Source organism: Dendrobates tinctorius, unplaced genomic scaffold (assembly GCF_039654945.1).
Source record: "Dendrobates tinctorius isolate UK_male_01 unplaced genomic scaffold, ASM3965494v1 ptg000537l, whole genome shotgun sequence".
In the NCBI taxonomy this organism is placed as follows: domain Eukaryota; kingdom Metazoa; phylum Chordata; class Amphibia; order Anura; family Dendrobatidae; genus Dendrobates; species Dendrobates tinctorius.
This window is the reverse complement of record NW_027362196.1, coordinates 173,317-197,400: the sequence shown is the minus strand read 5'-3', so window position 1 is coordinate 197,400 and position 24,084 is coordinate 173,317. Positions and strand designations below refer to the sequence as shown.

Here is a 24,084-nt window from a genome sequence, read left to right as displayed (position 1 = left end):
CATTTTTCTGCCTGGCTGCCACACTTCATGGCCTCAGAACTCCCAACGCATATCCTGGGAGACATCAATATCCCCATTTAACAGCCCCACTTCCACATCTGCATCCCAGCTTCTATCACTAACCACCTCTCTAGGCCTCTCGCAGCTTTCAACCTCTGAGACACATAAAGACGGTAACACCCTTGACCTGGTCTTTGTCCGGCTCTGCTCAATCTCCTACCTAGATAACTCACCGCTTCCACTCTGACCACAACATTCTCTCCTACACGCTCACAATTCCTCGCCACCCCAGCACCCTCCTACCTACCATTCAGTAAGAAATCTACAAGCCATGAACCCTCATACACTTTCAGACTCCCTACACTAATCACTGTGCCCAATCGCCTCTTTTTCCTATCCTGAACAGGCTGTACATCACTACTCTCAGATGCACCCTGGACCAAGTAGCGCTCCTGACCCTCAGAACCTCCAAGTACAGAGTAAAACAGCCCTGGCTCACATCGCAAACTCGACTTCTCCAGCGATGCTCTAGGAGTGCTGAACGCCTATGGAGGAAAACCCGCACACCAGAAGACTTCATTCACTTCAAATTTATGTTAAGAACCTATAACTCTGCCCTTCACCTCGCCAAACACAACTACTTCACCACCCTGATCTCCTCACTAGCCAACAACCCCAAGAAACTTTGACACCTTTCACTCCCTCCTCAGGCTGAAAGCACTAGCTCCTAGCACAGACATTTGTGCTGATGACCTGGCCTTCCACTATACAGTAAAAATAGATAATATCCATCAGGAAATCTGTTCCCAACCACCAAGTGCTGTGACTCCCATCCCTTCCTGCATCTCCCCTGGCTCACTCTCCATATTTGATCCCATCACAGAAGACGACGACTCCAGGCTCCTCTCTTCTTCTCGTCCGGCTACATGCACTACCGACCCCATTCCCTCACATCTCCTCCAGTCTCTCTCTCCAGTCGTCACAACTCACCTAACTACAATCTTTAATCTCTCCCGCTTCTTGGGCATTTTCCCATCCTCCTTCAAACACTATTGTTACTCTATTATTAAAGAAACCCGCTCTCGACCCATCCTGCACAAACAACTACAGACCAGTCTCCAATCTCCCCTTCATCTCTAAACTCTTGGAGCGCCTACTTTACTCCCGCCTTTCCCGTTACCTCTCCGACTCCAAAACTTCTCCCGCGCTGCGCCAATCCTCTGGAATGCTTTACTCCGAGAAATAAGGACTATCCACAACTTGCACAGTTTTAGGCGCGCTCTCAAAACACATTTTCTCAGAGTGGGCTCTCACGTTCACTAATCACAGTCATTCTATGTGTAAGTGTGCGTGTGTGGCCCATTCACTATCTCCATCCATTCCGCACTCCCTCAGGATGGCTGGACCTTCATTGTAGATACACACATGTGCTCTGTATCTCCCCCACCTCAATGTAGATTGTAAGCTCTCAACAGCAGGGGCGTCTTATTTTGCTTTAATTATTGTATTATCGTTAATGTTGTTAATTACTAATGTTGCTAATCTTTATATAGCACCAAAATATTCCACAGCAGTTTACAGTTTATTATTATTATACATCCATATACAGGGAGCTCCTCCTAGTGGTGGCAGTATACATCCATATATAGGGAGACCCACCTAGTAGTGGCCGTATACATTCATATACAGGGAGCTCCCCCTAGTGGTGGCAGTATACATTCATATACAGGGAGCTCCCCCTAGTGGTGGCAGTATACATTCATATATAGGGAGACCCACCTAGTAGTGGCAGTATACATCCATATATAGGAGACCCACCTAGTAGTGGCCGTATACATTCATATACAGGGAGCTCCCTCTAGTGGTGGCAGTATACATTCATATACAGGGAGCTCCCCCTAGTGGTGGCAGTATACATTCATATATAGGGAGACCCACCTAGTAGTGGCTGCATACATCCATATATAGGGAGACCCACCTAGTAGTGGCCGTATACATTCATATACAGGGAGCTCCCCCTAGTGGTGGCAGTATACATTCATATACAGGGAGCTCCCCCTAGTGATGGCAGTATACATTCATATACAGGGAGCTCTCCCTACTGGTGGTCGCATACATCTATATACAGGGAGCGCCCCCTAGTGGTGGTTGTACACATTCATATACAGGGAGCTCCCCCTAGTAGTGGCTTTATACATTCATATACAGGGAGCTACCCCTAGTAGTGGCCGTATACATTCATATACAGGGAGCTCCCCCTAGTGGTGGCAGTATACATTCATATACAGGGAGCTCCCCCTAGTGGTGGCAGTATACATTCATATATAGGGAGACCCACCTAGTAGTGGCAGTATACATCCATATATAGGGAGACCCACCTAGTAGTGGCCGTATACATTCATATACAGGGAGCTCCCCCTAGTGGTGGCAGTATACATTCATATATAGGGAGACCCACCTAGTAGTGGCTGCATACATCCATATATAGGGAGACCCACCTAGTAGTGGCCGTATACATTCATATACAGGGAGCTCCCCCTAGTGGTGGCAGTATACATTCATATACAGGGAGCTCCCCCTAGTGATGGCAGTATACATTCATATACAGGGAGCTCCCCCTACTGGTGGTCGCATACATCTATATACAGGGAGCGCCCCCTAGTGGTGGTTGTACACATTCATATACAGGGAGCTCCCCCTAGTAGTGGCTTTATACATTCATATACAGGGAGCTACCCCTAGTAGTGGCTGTATACATCCATATACAGGGAGCTCCCCCTAGTGGTGGCAGTATACATCCATATACAGGGAGCTCCCCCTAGTGGTGGCTGTATACATCCATATAAAGGGAGCTCCCCCTAGTGGTGTCCGTAAACATCCATATACAGGGAGCGCCCCCTAGTGGTGGTTGTACACATTCATATACAGGGAGCTCCCCCTAGTAGTGTCTGTATATATCCATATACAGGGAGCTCCACCTAGTGGTGGCAGTATACATCCATATACAGGGAGCTCCCCCTAGTGGTGGTCGTATACATCCATATAAAGGGAGCTCCCCCTAGTGGTGGTATGCATCCATATAGAGGGAGCTCCCCCTAGTGATGGCTGTATACATCCATATACAGGGAGCTCCCCCTAGAAAAAAGAGGGGGAGAAGCCAGCGCTGCTTGTGGTCAGAACGTAATACAAAAAGTGTGAAAACACACATAGGTTTCAATCTGTATTCAAAAATGAGACATTTAGCAAAAAATTGATCAATTGTTTGAGCTACCCCGCCACGTCAAGGCAGTCTCGTATGGGGAGTCCTACTCTACGTTTTTTATATTCGCTGTGCCATTACGGCCTCCTAAATGTATAAAAGCAAGACCTCATTACATGCACACTGTACCTCAAGCATTTCAGAATCGCTCCTATGGCACCAGAGAGGACAAGCGCAGGTAAAGATTAGCCAGGTCCATGCAGACATTTCAGGTCCAACCTCCACACTGCATTTGATATGGTCTTGCTTTTAAAACATTTAGGAGGCCGCAATGGCACAGTGAATAAATAAAAATGTAGAGTAGGACCCCCCATATGAGATTGCCTTGGCGTGGCGGGGTGGCTCAATATATTGATCAATATTTTGCTAAATGTCTCATTTTGAATGCAGTAAGATATGTGCATATGCACCTCATGTTATGCGTTCTGACCACTGGCAGTGCTGGCTCTTCTCTTTTTTTATTGCAAACAGGGAGCTCCCCCTAGTGGTGGCCGTATACATCCATTTAGAGTGAGCTCCCCCTAGAGGTGGCCACAAACATCCATATACAGGGAGCTCCCTCTAGTGGTGGCAGTATAAATCCATATACAGGGAGCTCCCTCTAGTGGTGGCAGTATAAATCCATATACAGGGAGCTCCGCCTAGTGGTGGTCGTAGACATCCATATACAGGGAGCTCCCCCCTAGTGGTGGCAGTATACATCCATATACAGGGAGGTCCCCCTAGTGGTGGTGGTATACATCCATATACAGGGAGCTCACCCTAGTGGTGGCTGCATACATCCATATACAGGGAGCTCACCCTAGTGGTGGCTGCATACAGCCATATACAGGGAGCTCCCCCTAGTGGTGGCAGTATACATCCATATACAGGGAGCTCCCCCTAGTGGTGGCAGTATACATCTATATACAGGGAGGTCCCCCTAGTGGAGGTGGTATACATCCATATACAGGGAGGTCCCCCTAGTGGTGGTGGTATACATCTATATACAGGGAGCTCACCCTAGTGGTGGCTGCATACAGCCATATACAGGGAGCTCCCCCTAGTAGTGGCAGTATACATCCATATACAGAGCTCCTCCAAGTGGTGGCTGCATGCATCCATATACAGGGAGCTCCCACTAGTGGTGGCAGTAAACATCCATATACAGAGAGCTCCCCCTAGTGGTGGCAGTAAACATCCATATACAGGGAGCTCCCCCTAGTAGTGGCAGTATACACTCACTGGCCACTTTATTAGGTACACCATGCTAGTAACGGGTTGGACCCCCTTTTGCCTTCAGAACTGCCTCAATTCTTCGTGGCAGAGATTCAACAAGGTGCTGGAAGCATTCCTCAGAGATTTTGGACCATATTGACATGATGGCATCACACAGTTGGCGCAGATTTGTCGGCTGCACATCCCTGATGCGAATCTCCCGTTCCACCACATCCCAAAGATGATCTATTGGATTGAGATCTGGTGACTGAGGAGGCCATTTGAGTACAGTGAACTCATTGTCATGTTCAAGAAACCAATCTGAGATGATTCGAGCTTTATGACATGGCGCATTATCCTGCTGAAAGTAGCCATCAGATGCCTGTTCTTAGCTGAGAGGAGTGGTACCCAGTGTGGTCTTCTGCTGCTGTAGCCCATCTGCCTCAAAGTTCGACGCACTGTGCGTTCAGAGATGCTCTTCTGCCTACCTTGGTTGTAACGGGTGGCAATTTGAGTCACTGTTGCCTTTCTATCAGCTCGAACCAGTCTGCCCATTCTCCTCTGACCTCTGGCATCAACAAGGCATTTCCGGCCACAGAACTGCCGCTCACTGGATTTTTTTTCTTTTTCGGACCATTCTCTGTAAACCCTAGAGATGGTTGTGCGTGAAAATCCCAGTAGATCAGCAGTTTCTGAAATACTCAGACCAGCCCTTCTGGCACCAACAATCATGCCACGTTCAAAGGCACTCAAATCACCTTTCTTCCCCATACTGATGCTCGGTTTGAACTGCAGGAGATTGTCTTGACCATGTCTACATGCCTAAATGCACTGAGTTGCCGCCATGTGATTGGCTGATTAGAAATTAAGTCTTAACACACAGTTGGACAGGTGTACCTAATAAAGTGGCCAGTGAGTGTACATCCATATACAGGGAGGTCCCCCTAGTGGTGGTCGTATACATTTATATACAGGGAGCTCCCTCTAGTGGTGGCAGTATACATCCATATATAGGGAGACCCACATAGTAGTGGCCGTATACATTCATATACAGGGAGCTCCCCCTAGTGGTGGCAGTATACATTCATATACAGGGAGCTCCCCCTAGTAGTGGCTGTATACATTCATATACAGGGAGATCCCACTAGTGGTGGTAGTAAACATCCATATACAGGGAGCTCCCCCTAGTGGTGGCCATATACATCCATGTACAGGGAGCTCCCCCTAGTGGTGGCAGTATACATCCATATACAGGGAGCTCCCCCTAGTGGTGGCTGTATACATCCATATACAGGGAGATCCCACTAGTGGTGGCTGTATACATCCATATACAGGGAGCTCCCCCTAGTGGTGGTCGTATACATCCATATACAGAGCTCCTCCAAGTGGTGGCAGTATATATCCATATACAGGGAGCTCCCCCTAGTGGTGGCCGTATACATCCATATACAGGGAGGTCCCCCTAGTGGTGGTCGTATACATCCATATACAGGGAGCTCCTCCTAGTGGTGGCAGTAAACATCCATATACAGGGAGCTCCCCCTAGTGGTGGCTGTATACATCCATATACAGGGAGCTCCCCCTGGTGGTGGTATACATCCATATGGAGGGAGCTCCCCCTAGTGTTGGCTGTATAGATCCATATACAGGGAGCTCCCACTAGTGGTGGATGTATGCATCCATATACAGAGAGCTCCCCCTAGTGGTGGCAGTATACATCTATATACAGGGAGATCCCCCTAGTGGTGGCTGTATACATCCATATACAGGGAGCTCCCCTAGTGGTGGCTGTATACATCCATATACAGGGAGCTCCCCTAGAGGTGGCCACATACATCCATATACAGGGAACTCCCCCTAGTAGTGGCAGTATAAATCCATATACAGGGAGCTCCCTCTAGCGGTGGCAGTATAAATCCATATACAGGGAGCTCCCGCTAGTAGTGGCTGTATACATCCAAATACAGGGGGCTCCCCTTGGTGGTGGCCATATACACCCATATACAGGGAGCTTCCTTTAGTGGTGGCAGTAAGAATCCATACACAGGGAGCTCCCTCTAGTGGTGGCAGTATAAATCCATATACAGGGAGCTCCCCTAGTGGAGGTCGTAGACTTCCATATACAGGGAGCTCCCCCTAGTAGTGGCTGTATACATCCAAATACAGGGAGCTCCCCCTACTGGTGGCCATGTACATCCATATACAGGGAGCTCCCCTAGTGGTGGCAGTGTACATCCATATACAGGGAGCTCCCCCTAGTGGTGGCCGTATACATCCATATACAGGGAGGTCCCCCTAGTGGTGGTCGTATACATCCATATACAGGGAGTTCCTCCTAGTGGTGGCCGTATACATCCATATACAGGGAGGTCCCCCTAGTGGTGGTCGTATACATCCATATACAGGGAGCTCCTCCTAGTGGTGGCAGTAAACATCCATATACAGGGAGCTCCCCCTAGCGGTGGTCGTATACATCCACATACAGAGCTTCTCCTAGTGGTGGCTGCATACATCCATATACAGGGAGCTCCCCCTAGTGGTGGCCGCATACATCCATATAGAGGGACCTCCCCCTAGTATTGGCCGCATACATCCATATAGAGGGAGCTCCCCCTAGTGTTGGCCGTATGCATCCATATACAGGGAGCTCCCCCTAGTGGTGGTGGTATACATCCATATACAGGGAGCTCCCCCTAGCGGTGGCAGTATACATCCATATACAGGGAGCTCCCCCTAGTGGTGGCTGTATAAATCCATATACAGGGAGCTCCCCCTAGTGGTGGCCGTATACATTCATATACAGGGAGGTCCCCCTAGTGGTAGCCGTATACATTCATATACAGGGAGGTCCCCCAGTGGTGGCTGTATACATCCATGTTACAGAACCACTCAGCACTCAGAATATGTTGTGCAGTTATATGTATATATAATAGGTTCCATGTGAGATGCATGTCCCTAATGCATCAGCAGTGTCCGCCCTCCCCCCCCACCTTTGTAATTCCCACAGTAAACATACGCAGGCTCCGGCCACCTGCAGCTTTTGTAATGCATGTCTGGCCTGACGCTTTTCAATTGGCCTGCCCTCGGTATCTGTGTGATATATTCTGTGCCCTGAGAGTAAAGTGTTGTCAGACTGGAAATACATGGAGAAGCAGTGATCTTTTCTATGCGCCCATGTAACCAAGGAATTCCAGCCAGCGTCATTCATTCAGACTCCAGCCAACGCAGAGCGGACCTCCGAAAATAAGGGGTGGTACTGAAAGAGGTACCCCTGTTTGGAAGACCCCATTAAAATCCATATACAGGGAGCTCCCCCTAGTGGTGGCTGCTCACATTAATATGCAGCTCTAGGGTTAAGGTGGTCTGTGCGTGCCCATCACTGGAGAATTGCAGCGGTGGATGTGATTGGAGCACAGGATGTGATTCTCAGAGGAGGGTCTCCGTGTGATGAGGGCTGCAGTCTAGTGCGGCATTTACCTGTTGATATGATGCAGGGCGGCCATGTAGTGGGGAATGTTCATCAGGAGCCTCCGGCTCAGCAGAGCTCTCCTCCGGAGAAAACAAATCCTTCTCACACTGCGCTGCCATCTGCATACAGAGAAGAGAGAATGTTAGTGACTCCTGTGAGGGGGGCTGGACACGAGGAGGATGCTGAAATCCTCTGTGCTGCTATTACACATGTACATAATCCAGCCATGCTCCCACTATACACCATAATCCCCCCTGAAATCCTCTGTGCTGCTATTACACATGTACATAATCCAGCCATGCCCCCACTATACACCATAATCCCACCTGAAATCCTCTGTACTGCTATTACACATGTACATAATCTAGCCATGCCCCCACTATACACCATAATCCCCCCTGAAATCCTCTGTGCTACTATTACACATGTACATAATCCAGCCATGCCCCCACTATACACCATAATCCCCCCTGAAATCCTCTGTGCTGCTATTACACATGTACATAATCCAGCCATGCCCCCACTATACACCATAATCCTCCTGATATCCTCTGTGCTCCTATTACACATGTACATAATCCAGCCATGCCCCCTCTATACACCATAATCCTCCTGAAATCCTCTGTGCTGCTATTACACATGTACATAATCCAGCCATGCCCCCTCTATACACCATAATCCTCCTGAAATCCTCTGTGCTGCTATTACACATGTACATAATCCAGCCATGCCTCCACTATACACCATAATCCCCCATGAAATCCTCTGTGCTGCTATTACACATGTACATAATCTAGCCATGCCCCACTATACACCATAATCCCCCCTGAAATCCTCTGTGCTTCTATTACACATGTACATAATCCAGCCATGCCCCCACTATACACCATAATCCTCCTGAAATCCTCTGTGCTGCTATTACACATGAACATAATCCAGCCATGCCCCCACTATACACCATAATCCCCCATGAAATCCTCTGTGCTGCTATTACACATGTACATAATCTAGCCATGCCCCCACTATACACCATAATCCCCCCTGAAATCCTCTGTGCTTCTATTACACATGTACATAATCCAGCCATGCCCCCTCTATACACCATTATCCAGCCATGCCCCCTCTATACACCATAATCCCACCTGAAATCCTCTGTGCTGCTATTACACATGTACATAATCCAGCCATGCCCCCTCTATACACCATAATCCCACCTGAAATCCTCTGTGCTTCTATTACACATGTATATAATCCAGCCATGTCCCCACTATACACCATAATCCTCCTGAAATCCTCTGTGCTGCTATTACACATGTACATAATCCAGCCATGCCCCCACTATACACCATAATCCCCCTGAAATCCTCTGTGCTGCTATTACACATGTACATAATCCAGCCATGTCCCCACTATACACCATAATCCCCCCTGAAATCCTCTGTGCTGCTATTACACATGTACATAATCCAGCCATGCCCCCACTATACACCATAATCCCCCTGAAATCCTCTGTGCTGCTATTACACATGTACATAATCCAGCCATGTCCCCACTATACACCATAATCCCCCCTGAAATCCTCTGTGCTTCTATTACACATATATATAATCCAGCCATGTCCCCACTATACACCATAATCCTCCTGAAATCCTCTGTGCTGCTATTACACATGTACATAATTCAGCCATGCCCCCTCTATACACCATAATCCCACCTGAAATCCTCTGTGCTGCTATTACACATGTACATAATCCAGCCATGCCCCCTCTATACACCATAATCCCACCTGAAATCCTCTGTGCTTCTATTACACATGTATATAATCCAGCCATGTCCCCACTATACACCATAATCCTCCTGAAATCCTCTGTGCTGCTATTACACATGTACATAATCCAGCCATGTCCCCACTATACACCATAATCCCCCCTGAAATCCTCTGTGCTGCTATTACACATTTACATAATCCAGCCATGCCCCCACTATACACCATAATCCTCCTGAAATCCTCTGTGCTGCTATTACACATGTACATAATCTAGCCATGCCCCCACTATACATCATAATCCCCCCTGAAATCCTCTGTGCTGCTATTACACATGTACATAATCCAGCCATGCCCCCTCTATACACCATAATCCTCCTGAAATCCTCTGTGCTGCTATTACACATGTACATAATCCAGCCATGCCCCCACTATACACCATAATCCCCCCTGAAATCCTCTGTGCTTCTATTACACATGTATATAATCCAGCCATGCCCCCTCTATACACCATAATCCCCCATTAAATCCTCTGTGCTGCTATTACACATTTACATAATCCAGCCATGCCCCCACTATACACCATAATCCCCCATTAAATCCTCTGTGCTGCTATTACACATTTACATAATCCAGCCATGCCCCCACTATACACCATAATCCTCCTGAAATCCTCTGTGCTGCTATTACACATGTACATAATCTAGCCATGCCCCCACTATACACCATAATCCCCCCTGAAATCCTCTGTGCTTCTATTACACATGTACATAATCCAGCCATGCCCCCTCTATACACCATAATCCTCCTGAAATCCTCTGTGCTGCTATTACACATGTACATAATCCAGCCATGCCCCCACTATACACCATAATACCCCCTGAAATCCTCTGTGCTTCTATTACACATGTATATAATCCAGCCATGTCCCCACTATACACAATAATCCCTCCTGAAATCCTCTGTGCTGCTATTACACATGTACATAATCCAGCCATGTCTCCACTATACACCATAATCCCCCCTGAAATCCTCTGTGCTGCTATTACACATGTACATAATCCAGCCATGCCCCCACTATACACCATAATTCCACCTGAAATCCTCTGTGCTGCTATTACACATGTACATAATCCAGCCATGCCCCCACTATATACCATAATCCCCCTTAAATCCTCTGTGCTTCTATTACACATGTACATAATCCAGCCATGTCTCCACTATACACCATAATCCCCCCTGAAATCCTCTGTGCTGCTATTACACATGTACATAATCCAGCCATGCCCCCACTATACACCATAATCCTCCTGAAATCCTCTGTGCTGCTATTACACATGTACATAATCCAGCCATGCCCCCACTATATACCATAATCCCACCTGAAATCCTCTGTGCTGCTATTACACATGTACATAATCTAGCCATGTCTCCACTATACACCATAATCCCCCCTGAAATCCTCTGTGCTGCTATTACACATGCACATAATCCAGCAATGCCCCCACTATACACCATAATTCCACCTGAAATCCTCTGTGCTGCTATTACACATGTACATAATCCAGCCATGCCCCCACTATATACCATAATCCCCCTTAAATCCTCTGTGCTTCTATTACACATGTACATAATCCAGCCATGTCTCCACTATACACCATAATCCCACCTGAAATCCTCTATGCTGCTATTACACATGTACATAATCCAGCCATGTCCCCACTATACACCATAATCCTCCTGAAATCCTCTGTACTGCTATTACACATGTACATAATCCAGCCATGCCCCCACTATACACCATAATCCCACCTGACATTCTCTGTGCTGCTATTACACATGTACATAATCCAGCCATGTCCCCACTATAACCAATAATCCCACCTGACATCCTCTGTGCTGCTATTACACATGTACATAATCTATCCATGTCCCCACTATACACCATAATCCCACTATACACCATAATCCCACCTGAAATCCTCTGTGCTTCTATTACACATGTACATAATCCAGCCATGTCCCCACTATACACCATAATCCCCCCTGAAATCCTCTGTGCTGCTATTACACATTTACATAATCCAGCCATGCCCCCACTATACACCATAATCCTCCTGAAATCCTCTGTGCTGCTATTACACATGTACATAATCTAGCCATGCCCCCACTATACATCATAATCCCCCCTGAAATACTCTGTGCTGCTATTACACATGTACATAATCCAGCCATGCCCCCTCTATACACCATAATCCTCCTGAAATCCTCTGTGCTGCTATTACACATGTACATAATCCAGCCATGCCCCCACTATACACCATAATCCCCCCTGAAATCCTCTGTGCTTCTATTACACATGTATATAATCCAGCCATGCCCCCTCTATACACCATAATCCCCCATTAAATCCTCTGTGCTGCTATTACACATTTACATAATCCAGCCATGCCCCCACTATACACCATAATCCCCCATTAAATCCTCTGTGCTGCTATTACACATTTACATAATCCAGCCATGCCCCCACTATACACCATAATCCTCCTGAAATCCTCTGTGCTGCTATTACACATGTACATAATCTAGCCATGCCCCCACTATACACCATAATCCCCCCTGAAATCCTCTGTGCTTCTATTACACATGTACATAATCCAGCCATGCCCCCTCTATACACCATAATCCTCCTGAAATCCTCTGTGCTGCTATTACACATGTACATAATCCAGCCATGCCCCCACTATACACCATAATACCCCCTGAAATCCTCTGTGCTTCTATTACACATGTATATAATCCAGCCATGTCCCCACTATACACAATAATCCCTCCTGAAATCCTCTGTGCTGCTATTACACATGTACATAATCCAGCCATGTCTCCACTATACACCATAATCCCCCCTGAAATCCTCTGTGCTGCTATTACACATGTACATAATCCAGCCATGCCCCCACTATACACCATAATTCCACCTGAAATCCTCTGTGCTGCTATTACACATGTACATAATCCAGCCATGCCCCCACTATATACCATAATCCCCCTTAAATCCTCTGTGCTTCTATTACACATGTACATAATCCAGCCATGTCTCCACTATACACCATAATCCCCCCTGAAATCCTCTGTGCTGCTATTACACATGTACATAATCCAGCCATGCCCCCACTATATACCATAATCCCACCTGAAATCCTCTGTGCTGCTATTACACATGTACATAATCTAGCCATGTCTCCACTATACACCATAATCCCCCCTGAAATCCTCTGTGCTGCTATTACACATGCACATAATCCAGCAATGCCCCCACTATACACCATAATTCCACCTGAAATCCTCTGTGCTGCTATTACACATGTACATAATCCAGCCATGCCCCCACTATATACCATAATCCCCCTTAAATCCTCTGTGCTTCTATTACACATGTACATAATCCAGCCATGTCTCCACTATACACCATAATCCCACCTGAAATCCTCTATGCTGCTATTACACATGTACATAATCCAGCCATGTCCCCACTATACACCATAATCCTCCTGAAATCCTCTGTACTGCTATTACACATGTACATAATCCAGCCATGCCCCCACTATACACCATAATCCCACCTGACATTCTCTGTGCTGCTATTACACATGTACATAATCCAGCCATGTCCCCACTATAACCAATAATCCCACCTGACATCCTCTGTGCTGCTATTACACATGTACATAATCTATCCATGTCCCCACTATACACCATAATCCCACTATACACCATAATCCCACCTGAAATCCTCTGTGCTTCTATTACACATGTACATAATCCAGCTATGCCCCCACTATACACCATAATCCCACCTGAAATCCTCTGTGCTGCTATTATATATGGACATAATCAAGCCATGCCCCCACCATACACCATAATCCCACCTGAAATCCTCTGTGCTTCTATTACACATGTACATAATCCAGCCATGCTCCCACTATACACCATAATCCCCCCTGAAATCCTCTGTGCTGCTATTACACATGTACATAATCCAGCCATGCTCCCACTATACACCATAATCCCCCTGAAATCCTCTGTGCTGCTATTACACATGTACATAATCTAGCCATGCCCCCACTATACACCATAATCCCCCATGAAATCCTCTGTGCTGCTACTACACATGTACATAATCCAGCCATGCCCCCACTATACACCATAATCCCCCTGAAATCCTCTGTGCTGCTATTACACATGTACATAATCTAGCCATGCCTCCACTACACACCATAATCCCACCTGAAATCCTCTGTGCTGCTATTACACATGTACATAATCCAGCCATGCCCGCACTATACACCATAATCCCACCTGAAATCCTCTGTGCTGCTATTACACATGTACATAATCCAGCCATGCCCCCACTATACACCATAATCCCCCTGAAATCCTCTGTGCTGCTATTACACATGTACATAATCTAGCCATGCCTCCACTACACACCATAATCCCACCTGAAATCCTCTGTGCTGCTATTACACATGTACATAATCCAGCCATGCCCCCACTATACACCATAATCCCCCCTGAAATCCTCTGTGCTGCTATTACACATGAACATAATCCAGCCATGTCAACACTATACACCATAATCCCACCTGAAATCCTCTGTGCTGCTATTACACATGTACATAATCCAGCCATGTCCCCTCTATACACCATAATCCTCCTGATATCCTCTGTGCTGCTATTACACATGTACATAATCCAGCCATGCCCCCACTATACACCATAATCCCCCCTGAAATCCTCTGTGCTGCTATTACACATGAACATAATCCAGCCATGTCAACACTATACACCATAATCCCACCTGAAATCCTATGTGCTCCTATTACACATGTACATAATCCAGCCATGCCCCCACTATACACCATAATCCTCCTGAAATCCTCTGTGCTGCTATTACACATGTACATAATCCAGCCATGCCCCCACTATACACCATAATCCCCCCTGAAATCCTCTGTGCTGCTATTACACATGTACATAATCTAGCCATGCCCCCACTATACACCATAATCCCCCCTGAAATCCTCTGTGCTTCTATTACACATGTACATAATCCAGCCATGCCCCCACTATACACCATAATCCTCCTGAAATCCTCTGTGCTGCTATTACACATGAACATAATCCAGCCATGCCCCCTCTATACACCATAATCCTCCTGAAATCGTCTGTGCTGCTATTACACATGTACATAATCCAGCCATGTCTCCACTATACACCATAATCCCCCCTGAAATCCTCTGTGCTGCTATTACACATGTACATAATCTAGCCATGCCCCCACTATACACCAAAATCCCCCCTGAAATCCTCTGTGCTTCTATTAAACATGTACATAATCCAGCCATGCCCCCACTATACACCATAATCCCCCCTGAAATCCTCTGTGCTGCTATTACACATGTACATAATCTAGTCATGCCCCCACTATACACCATAATCCCCCTGAAATCCTCTGTGCTGCTATTACACATGTACATAATCCAGCCATGCCCCCACTATACACCATAATCCCCCCTGAAATCCTCTGTGCTGCTATTACACAAGTACATAAACCAGCCATGCCCCCTCTATACACCATAATCCTCCTGAAATCCTCTGTGCTTCTATTACACATGTACATAATCCAGCCATGCCCCCACTATACACCATAATACCCCCTGAAATCCTCTGTGCTGCTATTACACATTTACATAATCCAGCCATGCCCCCACTATACACCATAATCCCCCCTGAAATCCTCTGTGCTGCTATTACACATTTACATAATCCAGCCATGCCCCCACTATACACCATAATCCCCCCTGAAATCCTCTGTGCTGCTATTACACATTTACATAATCCAGCCATGCCCCCACTATACACCATAATCCTCATGAAATCCTCTGTGCTGCTATTACACATGTACATAATCTAGCCATGCCCTCTATACACGATAATCCCCCCTGAAATCCTCTGTGCTTCTATTACACATGTACATAATCCAGCCATGCCCCCTCTATACACCATAATCCTCCTGAAATCCTCTGTGCTGCTATTACACATGTACATAATCTAGCCATGCCCCCACTATACACCATAATCCCCCTGAAATCCTCTGTGCTTCTATTACACATGTATATAATCCAGCCATGTCTCCACTATACACCATAATCCCCCCTGAAATCCTCTGTGCTTCTATTACACATGTACATAATCCAGCCATGCCCCCACTATACATCATAATCCTCCTGAAATCCTCTGTGCTGCTATTACACATGTACATAATCCAGCCATGCCCCCACTATACACCATAATACCCCCTGAAATCCTCTGTGCTGCTATTACACATGTACATAATCCAGCCATGCCCCCACTATACACCATAATCCCCCTGAAATCCTCTGTGCTGCTATTACACATGTACATAATCCAGCCATGTCCCCACTATACACCATAATCCCCCCTGAAATCCTCTGTGCAGCTATTACACATGTACATAATCCAGCCATGCCCCCTCTATACACCATAATCCTCCTGAAATCCTCTGTGCTGCTATTACACATGTACATAATCCAGCCATGCCCCCACTATACACCATAATCCCCCCTGAAATCCTCTGTGCTACTATTACACATTTACATAATCCAGCCATGCCCCCACTATACACCATAATCCTCCTGAAATTCTCTGTGCTGCTATTACACATGTACATAATCTAGCCATGCCCCCACTATACACCATAATCCCACCTGAAATCCTCTGTGCTGCTATTACACATGCACATAATCCAGCAATGCCCCCACTATACACCATAATTCCACCTGAAATCCTCTGTGCTGCTATTACACATGTACATAATCCAGCCATGCCCCCACTATATACCATAATCCCCCTTAAATCCTCTGTGCTTCTATTACACATGTACATAATCCAGCCATGTCTCCACTATACACCATAATCCCACCTGAAATCCTCTATGCTGCTATTATACATGTACATAATCCAGCCATGTCCCCACTATACACCATAATCCTCCTGAAATCCTCTGTACTGCTATTACACATGTACATAATCCAGCCATGCCCCCACTATACACCATAATCCCACCTGACATTCTCTGTGCTGCTATTACACATGTACATAATCCAGCCATGTCCCCACTATAACCAATAATCCCACCTGACATCCTCTGTGCTGCTATTACACATGTACATAATCTATCCATGTCCCCACTATACACCATAATCCCACTATACACCATAATCCCACCTGAAATCCTCTGTGCTTCTATTACACATGTACATAATCCAGCTATGCCCCCACTATACACCATAATCCCACCTGAAATCCTCTGTGCTGCTATTATATATGGACATAATCAAGCCATGCCCCCACCATACACCATAATCCCACCTGAAATCCTCTGTGCTTCTATTACACATGTACATAATCCAGCCATGCTCCCACTATACACCATAATCCCCCCTGAAATCCTCTGTGCTGCTATTACACATGTACATAATCCAGCCATGCTCCCACTATACACTATAATCCCCCTGAAATCCTCTGTGCTGCTATTACACATGTACATAATCTAGCCATGCCCCCACTATACACCATAATCCCCCCTGAAATCCTCTGTGCTGCTACTACACATGTACATAATCCAGCCATGCCCCCACTATACACCATAATCCCCCTGAAATCCTCTGTGCTGCTATTACACATGTACATAATCTAGCCATGCCTCCACTACACACCATAATCCCACCTGAAATCCTCTGTGCTGCTATTACACATGTACATAATCCAGCCATGCCCCCACTATACACCATAATCCCCCCTGAAATCCTCTGTGCTGCTATTACACATGAACATAATCCAGCCATGTCAACACTATACACCATAATCCCACCTGAAATCCTCTGTGCTGCTATTACACATGTACATAATCCAGCCATGTCCCCTCTATACACCATAATCCTCCTGATATCCTCTGTGCTGCTATTACACATGTACATAATCCAGCCATGCCCCCACTATACACCATAATCCCCCCTGAAATCCTCTGTGCTGCTATTACACATGAACATAATCCAGCCATGTCAACACTATACACCATAATCCCACCTGAAATCCTATGTGCTCCTATTACACATGTACATAATCCAGCCATGCCCCCACTATACACCATAATCCTCCTGAAATCCTCTGTGCTGCTATTACACATGTACATAATCCAGCCATGCCCCCACTATACACCATAATCCCCCCTGAAATCCTCTGTGCTGCTATTACACATGTACATAATCTAGCCATGCCCCCACTATACACCATAATCCCCCCTGAAATCCTCTGTGCTTCTATTACACATGTACATAATCCAGCCATGCCCCCACTATACACCATAATCCTCCTGAAATCCTCTGTGCTGCTATTACACATGAACATAATCCAGCCATGCCCCCTCTATACACCATAATCCTCCTGAAATCGTCTGTGCTGCTATTACACATGTACATAATCCAGCCATGTCTCCACTATACACCATAATCCCCCCTGAAATCCTCTGTGCTGCTATTACACATGTACATAATCTAGCCATGCCCCCACTATACACCAAAATCCCCCCTGAAATCCTCTGTGCTTCTATTAAACATGTACATAATCCAGCCATGCCCCCACTATACACCATAATCCCCCCTGAAATCCTCTGTGCTGCTATTACACATGTACATAATCTAGTCATGCCCCCACTATACACCATAATCCCCCTGAAATCCTCTGTGCTGCTATTACACATGTACATAATCCAGCCATGCCCCCACTATACACCAAAATCCCCCCTGAAATCCTCTGTGCTGCTATTACACATGTACATAATCTAGTCATGCCCCCACTATACACCATAATCCCCCTGAAATCCTCTGTGCTGCTATTACACATGTACATAATCTAGCCATGCCCCCACTATACACCAAAATCCCCCCTGAAATCCTCTGTGCTTCTATTAAACATGTACATAATCCAGCCATGCCCCCACTATACACCATAATCCCCCCTGAAATCCTCTGTGCTGCTATTACACATGTACATAATCTAGTCATGCCCCCACTATACACCATAATCCCCCTGAAATCCTCTGTGCTGCTATTACACATGTACATAATCCAGCCATGCCCCCACTATACACCATAATCCCCCCTGAAATCCTCTGTGCTGCTATTACACAAGTACATAAACCAGCCATGCCCCCTCTATTCACCATAATCCTCCTGAAATCCTCTGTGCTTCTATTACACATGTACATAATCCAGCCATGACCCCTCTATACACCATAATCCTCCTGAAATCCTCTGTGCTTCTATTACACATGTACATAGTCCAGCCATGCCCCCACTATACACCATAATCCCCCCTGAAATCCTCTGTGCTGCTATTACACATTTACATAATCCAGCCATGCCCCCACTATACACCATAATCCCCCCTGAAATCCTCTGTGCTGCTATTACACATTTACATAATCCAGCCATGCCCCCACTATACACCATAATCCTCATGAAATCCTCTGTGCTGCTATTACACATGTACATAATCTAGCCATGCCCTCTATACACGATAATCCCCCCTGAAATCCTCTGTGCTTCTATTACACATGTACATAATCCAGCCATGCCCCCTCTATACACCATAATCCTCCTGAAATCCTCTGTGCTGCTATTACACATGTACATAATCTAGCCATGCCCCCACTATACACCATAATCCCCCTGAAATCCTCTGTGCTTCTATTACACATGTATATAATCCAGCCATGTCTCCACTATACACCATAATCCCCCTGAAATCCTCTGTGCTTCTATTACACATGTACATAATCCAGCCATGCCCCCACTATACATCATAATCCTCCTGAAATCCTCTGTGCTGCTATTACACATGTACATAATCCAGCCATGCCCCCACTATACACCATAATACCCCCTGAAATCCTCTGTGCTGCTATTACACATGTACATAATCCAGCCATGCCCCCACTATACACCATAATCCCCCTGAAATCCTCTGTGCTGCTATTACACATGTACATAATCCAGCCATGTCCCCACTATACACCATAATCCCCCCTGAAATCCTCTGTGCAGCTATTACACATGTACATAATCCAGCCATGCCCCCTCTATACACCATAATCCTCCTGAAATCCTCTGTGCTGCTATTACACATGTACATAATCCAGCCATGCCCCCACTATACACCATAATCCCCCCTGAAATCCTCTGTGCTACTATTACACATTTACATAATCCAGCCATGCCCCCACTATACACCATAATCCTCCTGAAATTCTCTGTGCTGCTATTACACATGTACATAATCTAGCCATGCCCCCACTATACACCATAATCCCCCCTGAAATCCTCTGTGCTTCTATTACACATGTACATAATCCAGCCATGCCCCCTCTATACACCATAATCCTCCTGAAATCCTCTGTGCTGCTATTACACATGTACATAATCCAGCCATGTCTCCACTATACACCATAATCCCCCCTGAAATCCTCTGTGCTGCTATTACACATGTACATAATCCAGCAATGCCACCACTATACACCATAATCCCCACTGAAATCCTCTGTGCTGCTATTACACATGTACATAATCAAGCCATGCCCCCCACTATACACCATAATCCCCACTGAAATCCTCTGTGCTGCTATTACACATGTACATAATCCAGCCATGCCCCCACTATACACCATAATCCCCCCTGAAATCCTCTGTGCTGCTGTTACACATGTACATAATCCAGCCATGTCCCCACTATACACCATAATCCCCCCTGAAATCCTCTGTGCTCCTATTACACATGTACATAATCCAGCCATGTCTCCACTATACACCATAATCCCCCTGAAATCCTCTGTACTGCTATTACACATGTACATAATCCAGCCATGCCCCCACTATACACCATAATCCCACCTGAAATCCTCTGTGCTGCTATTACACATGTACATAATCCAGCCATGCCCCCACTACATACCATAATCCCCCTGAAATCCTCTGTGCTTCTATTACACATGTATATAATCCAGCCATGTCTCCACTATACACCATAATCCTCCTGAAATCCTCCGTGCTGCTATTACACATGTACGTAATCCAGCCATGCCTCCACTATACAACATAATCCCCCCTGAAATCCTCTGTGCTGCTATTACACATGTACATAATCCTGCCATGCCCCCACTATACACTATAATCCCACCTGAAATCCTCTGTGCTGCTATTACACATATACATAATCCAGCCATGCCCCCACTATATACCATAATCCCCCTGAAATCCTCTGTGCTTCTATTACACATATATATAATCCAGCCATGTCTCCACTATACACCATAATCCCACCTGAAATCCTCTGTGCTGCTATTACACAGGTACATAATCCAGCCATGTCCCCACTATACACCATAATCCTCCTGAAATCCTCTGTGCTGCTATTACACATGTACATAATCCAGCCATGCCCCCACTATACACCATAATCCCACCTGAAATCCTCTGTGCTGCTATTACACATGTACATAATCCAGCCATGCCCCCACTATACACCATAATCCCACCTGAAATCCTCTGTGCTGCTATTACACATGGACATAATCCAGCCATGCCTCCACTATACACCATAATCCTCCTGAAATCCTCTGTGCTGCTATTACACATGTACATAATCCAGCCATGCCCCCACTATACACCATAATCCCCACTGAAATCCTCTGTGCTGCTGTTACACATGTACATAATCCAGCCATGCCCCCACTAAACACCATAATCCCCCCTGAAATCCTATGTGCTGCTATTACACATGTACATAATCCAGCCATGCTCCCAGTATACACCATAATCCTCCTGAAATCCTCTGTGCTGCTATTACACATGTACATAATCCAGCCATGCCCCCACTATACACCATAATCCCCCCTGAAATCCTCTGTGCTGCTATTACACATTTACATAATCCAGCCATGCCTCCACTATACACCATAATCCCACCTGAAATCCTCTGTGCTGCTATTACACATTTACATAATCCAGCCATGCCCCCACTATACACCATAATCCCCCCTGAAATCCTCTGTGCTGCTATTACACATGTACATAATCCAGCCATGCCCCCACTATACACCACAATCCCACCTGAAATCCTCTGTGCTGCTATTACACATTTACATAATCCAGCCATGCCCCCACTATACACCACAATCCCACCTGAAATCCTCTGTGCTGCTATTACACATTTACATAATCCAGCCATGCCCCCACTATACACCATAATCCCCCCTGAAATCCTCTGTGCTGCTATTACACATGTACATAATCCAGCCATGTCTCCACTATACACCATAATCCCCCCTGAAATCCTCTGTGCTGCTATTACACATGTACATAATCCAGCCATGCCCCCACTATACACCATAATCCCACCTGAAATCCTCTGTGCTGCTATTACACATGTACATAATGCAGCCATGCCCCCATTATACACCATAATCCCCCCTGAAATCCTCTCTGCTGCTATTACACATGGACATAATCCAACCATGCCCCCACTATACACCATAATCCCCCCTGAAATCCTCTATGCTGCTATTATACATGTACATAATCCAACCATGCCCCCAGTATACACCATAATCCCCCTGACATCCTCTGTGCTGCTATTACACATTTACATAATCCAGCCATGTCCCCACTATACACCATAATCCCACCTGAAATCCTCTGTGCTGCTATTACACATGTACATAATCCAGCCATGCCCTCACTATACACCATAATCCCACCTGAAATCCTCTGTAATGCTATTACACATTTACATAATCCAGCCATGCCCCCACTATACACCATAATCCCACCTGAAATCCTCTGTGCTGCTATTACACATTTACATAATCCAGCCATGCCCCCACTATACACCATAATCCCACCTGAAATCCTCTGTGCTGCTATTACACATGTACATAATCCAGCCATGCCCCCAGTATACACCATAATCCCACCTGAAATCCTCTGTGCTGCTATTACACATTTACATAATCCAGCCATGCCCCCACTATACACCATAATCCCACCTGAAATCCTCTGTGCTGCTATTACACATGTACATAATCCAGCCATGCCCCCACTATACACCATAATCCCCCTGAAATCCTCTGTGCTGCTATTACACATGTACATAATCCAGCCATGCCCCCACTATACACCATAATCCCCCTGAAATCCTTTGTGCTGCTATTACACATGTACATAATCCAGCCATGCCCCCACTATACACCATAATCCCCCCTGACATCCTCTGTGCTGCTATTACACATGTACATAATCCAGCCATGCCCCCACTATACACCATAATCCCACCTGAAATCCTCTGTGCTACTAATACACATGTACATAATCCAGCCATGCCCCCACTATACACCATAATCCCCCCTGAAATCCTCTGTGCTGCTATTACACATTTACATAATCCAGCCATGTCTCCACTATACAGCATAATCCCCCCTGAAATCAACTGTGCTACTATTACACATGTACATAATCTAGCCATGCCCCCACTATACACCATAATCCCCCTGAAATCCTCTGTGCTGCTATTACACATGTACATAATCCAGCCATGCCCCCACTATACACCATAATCCCACCTGAAATCCTCTGTGCTGCTATTACACATGTACATAATCCAGCCATGCCCCCACTATACACCATAATTCCCCTGAAATCCTCTGTGCTGCTATTACACATGTACATAATCCAGCCATGCCACCACTATACACCATAATCCCACCTGAAATCCTCTGTGCTGCTATTACACATTTACATAATCCAGCCATGTCCCCACTATACACCATAATCCTCCTGAAATCATCTGTGCTGATTTAAACATTTACATAATCCAGCCATGCCCCCACTATACACCATAATCCCACCTGAAATCCTCTGTGCTGCTATTACACATTTACATAATCCAACCATGCCCCCAGTATACACCATAATCCCCCTGACATCCTCTGTGCTGCTATTACACATTTACATAATCCAGCCATGTCCCCACTATACACCATAATCCCACCTGAAATCCTCTGTGCTGCTATTACACATTTACATAATCCAGCCATGCCCCCACTATACACCATAATCCCACCTGAAATCCTCTGTGCTGCTATTACACATGTACATAATCCAGACATGCCCTCACTATACACCATAATCCCACCTGAAATCCTCTGTAATGCTATTACACATTTACATAATCCAGCCATGCCCCCACTATACACCA

The 24,084-nt window shown here is 46.0% G+C and overlaps 1 protein-coding gene across 2 annotated transcripts in view; it reads right to left on the bottom strand.

The window, feature by feature from the left end:
• The window catches only part of LOC141078346 (dynein heavy chain domain-containing protein 1-like), a 283,431-nt gene that overhangs the window by 210,792 nt on the left and 48,555 nt on the right, over positions 1-24,084 (bottom strand). For both annotated transcript variants that reach the window (XM_073565083.1, XM_073565084.1), the window contains exon 5: positions 7,934-8,044. In XM_073565083.1, coding sequence (XP_073421184.1) covers positions 7,934-8,044 — 111 coding nt within the window. The remainder of the gene's footprint in view (positions 1-7,933; positions 8,045-24,084) is intronic.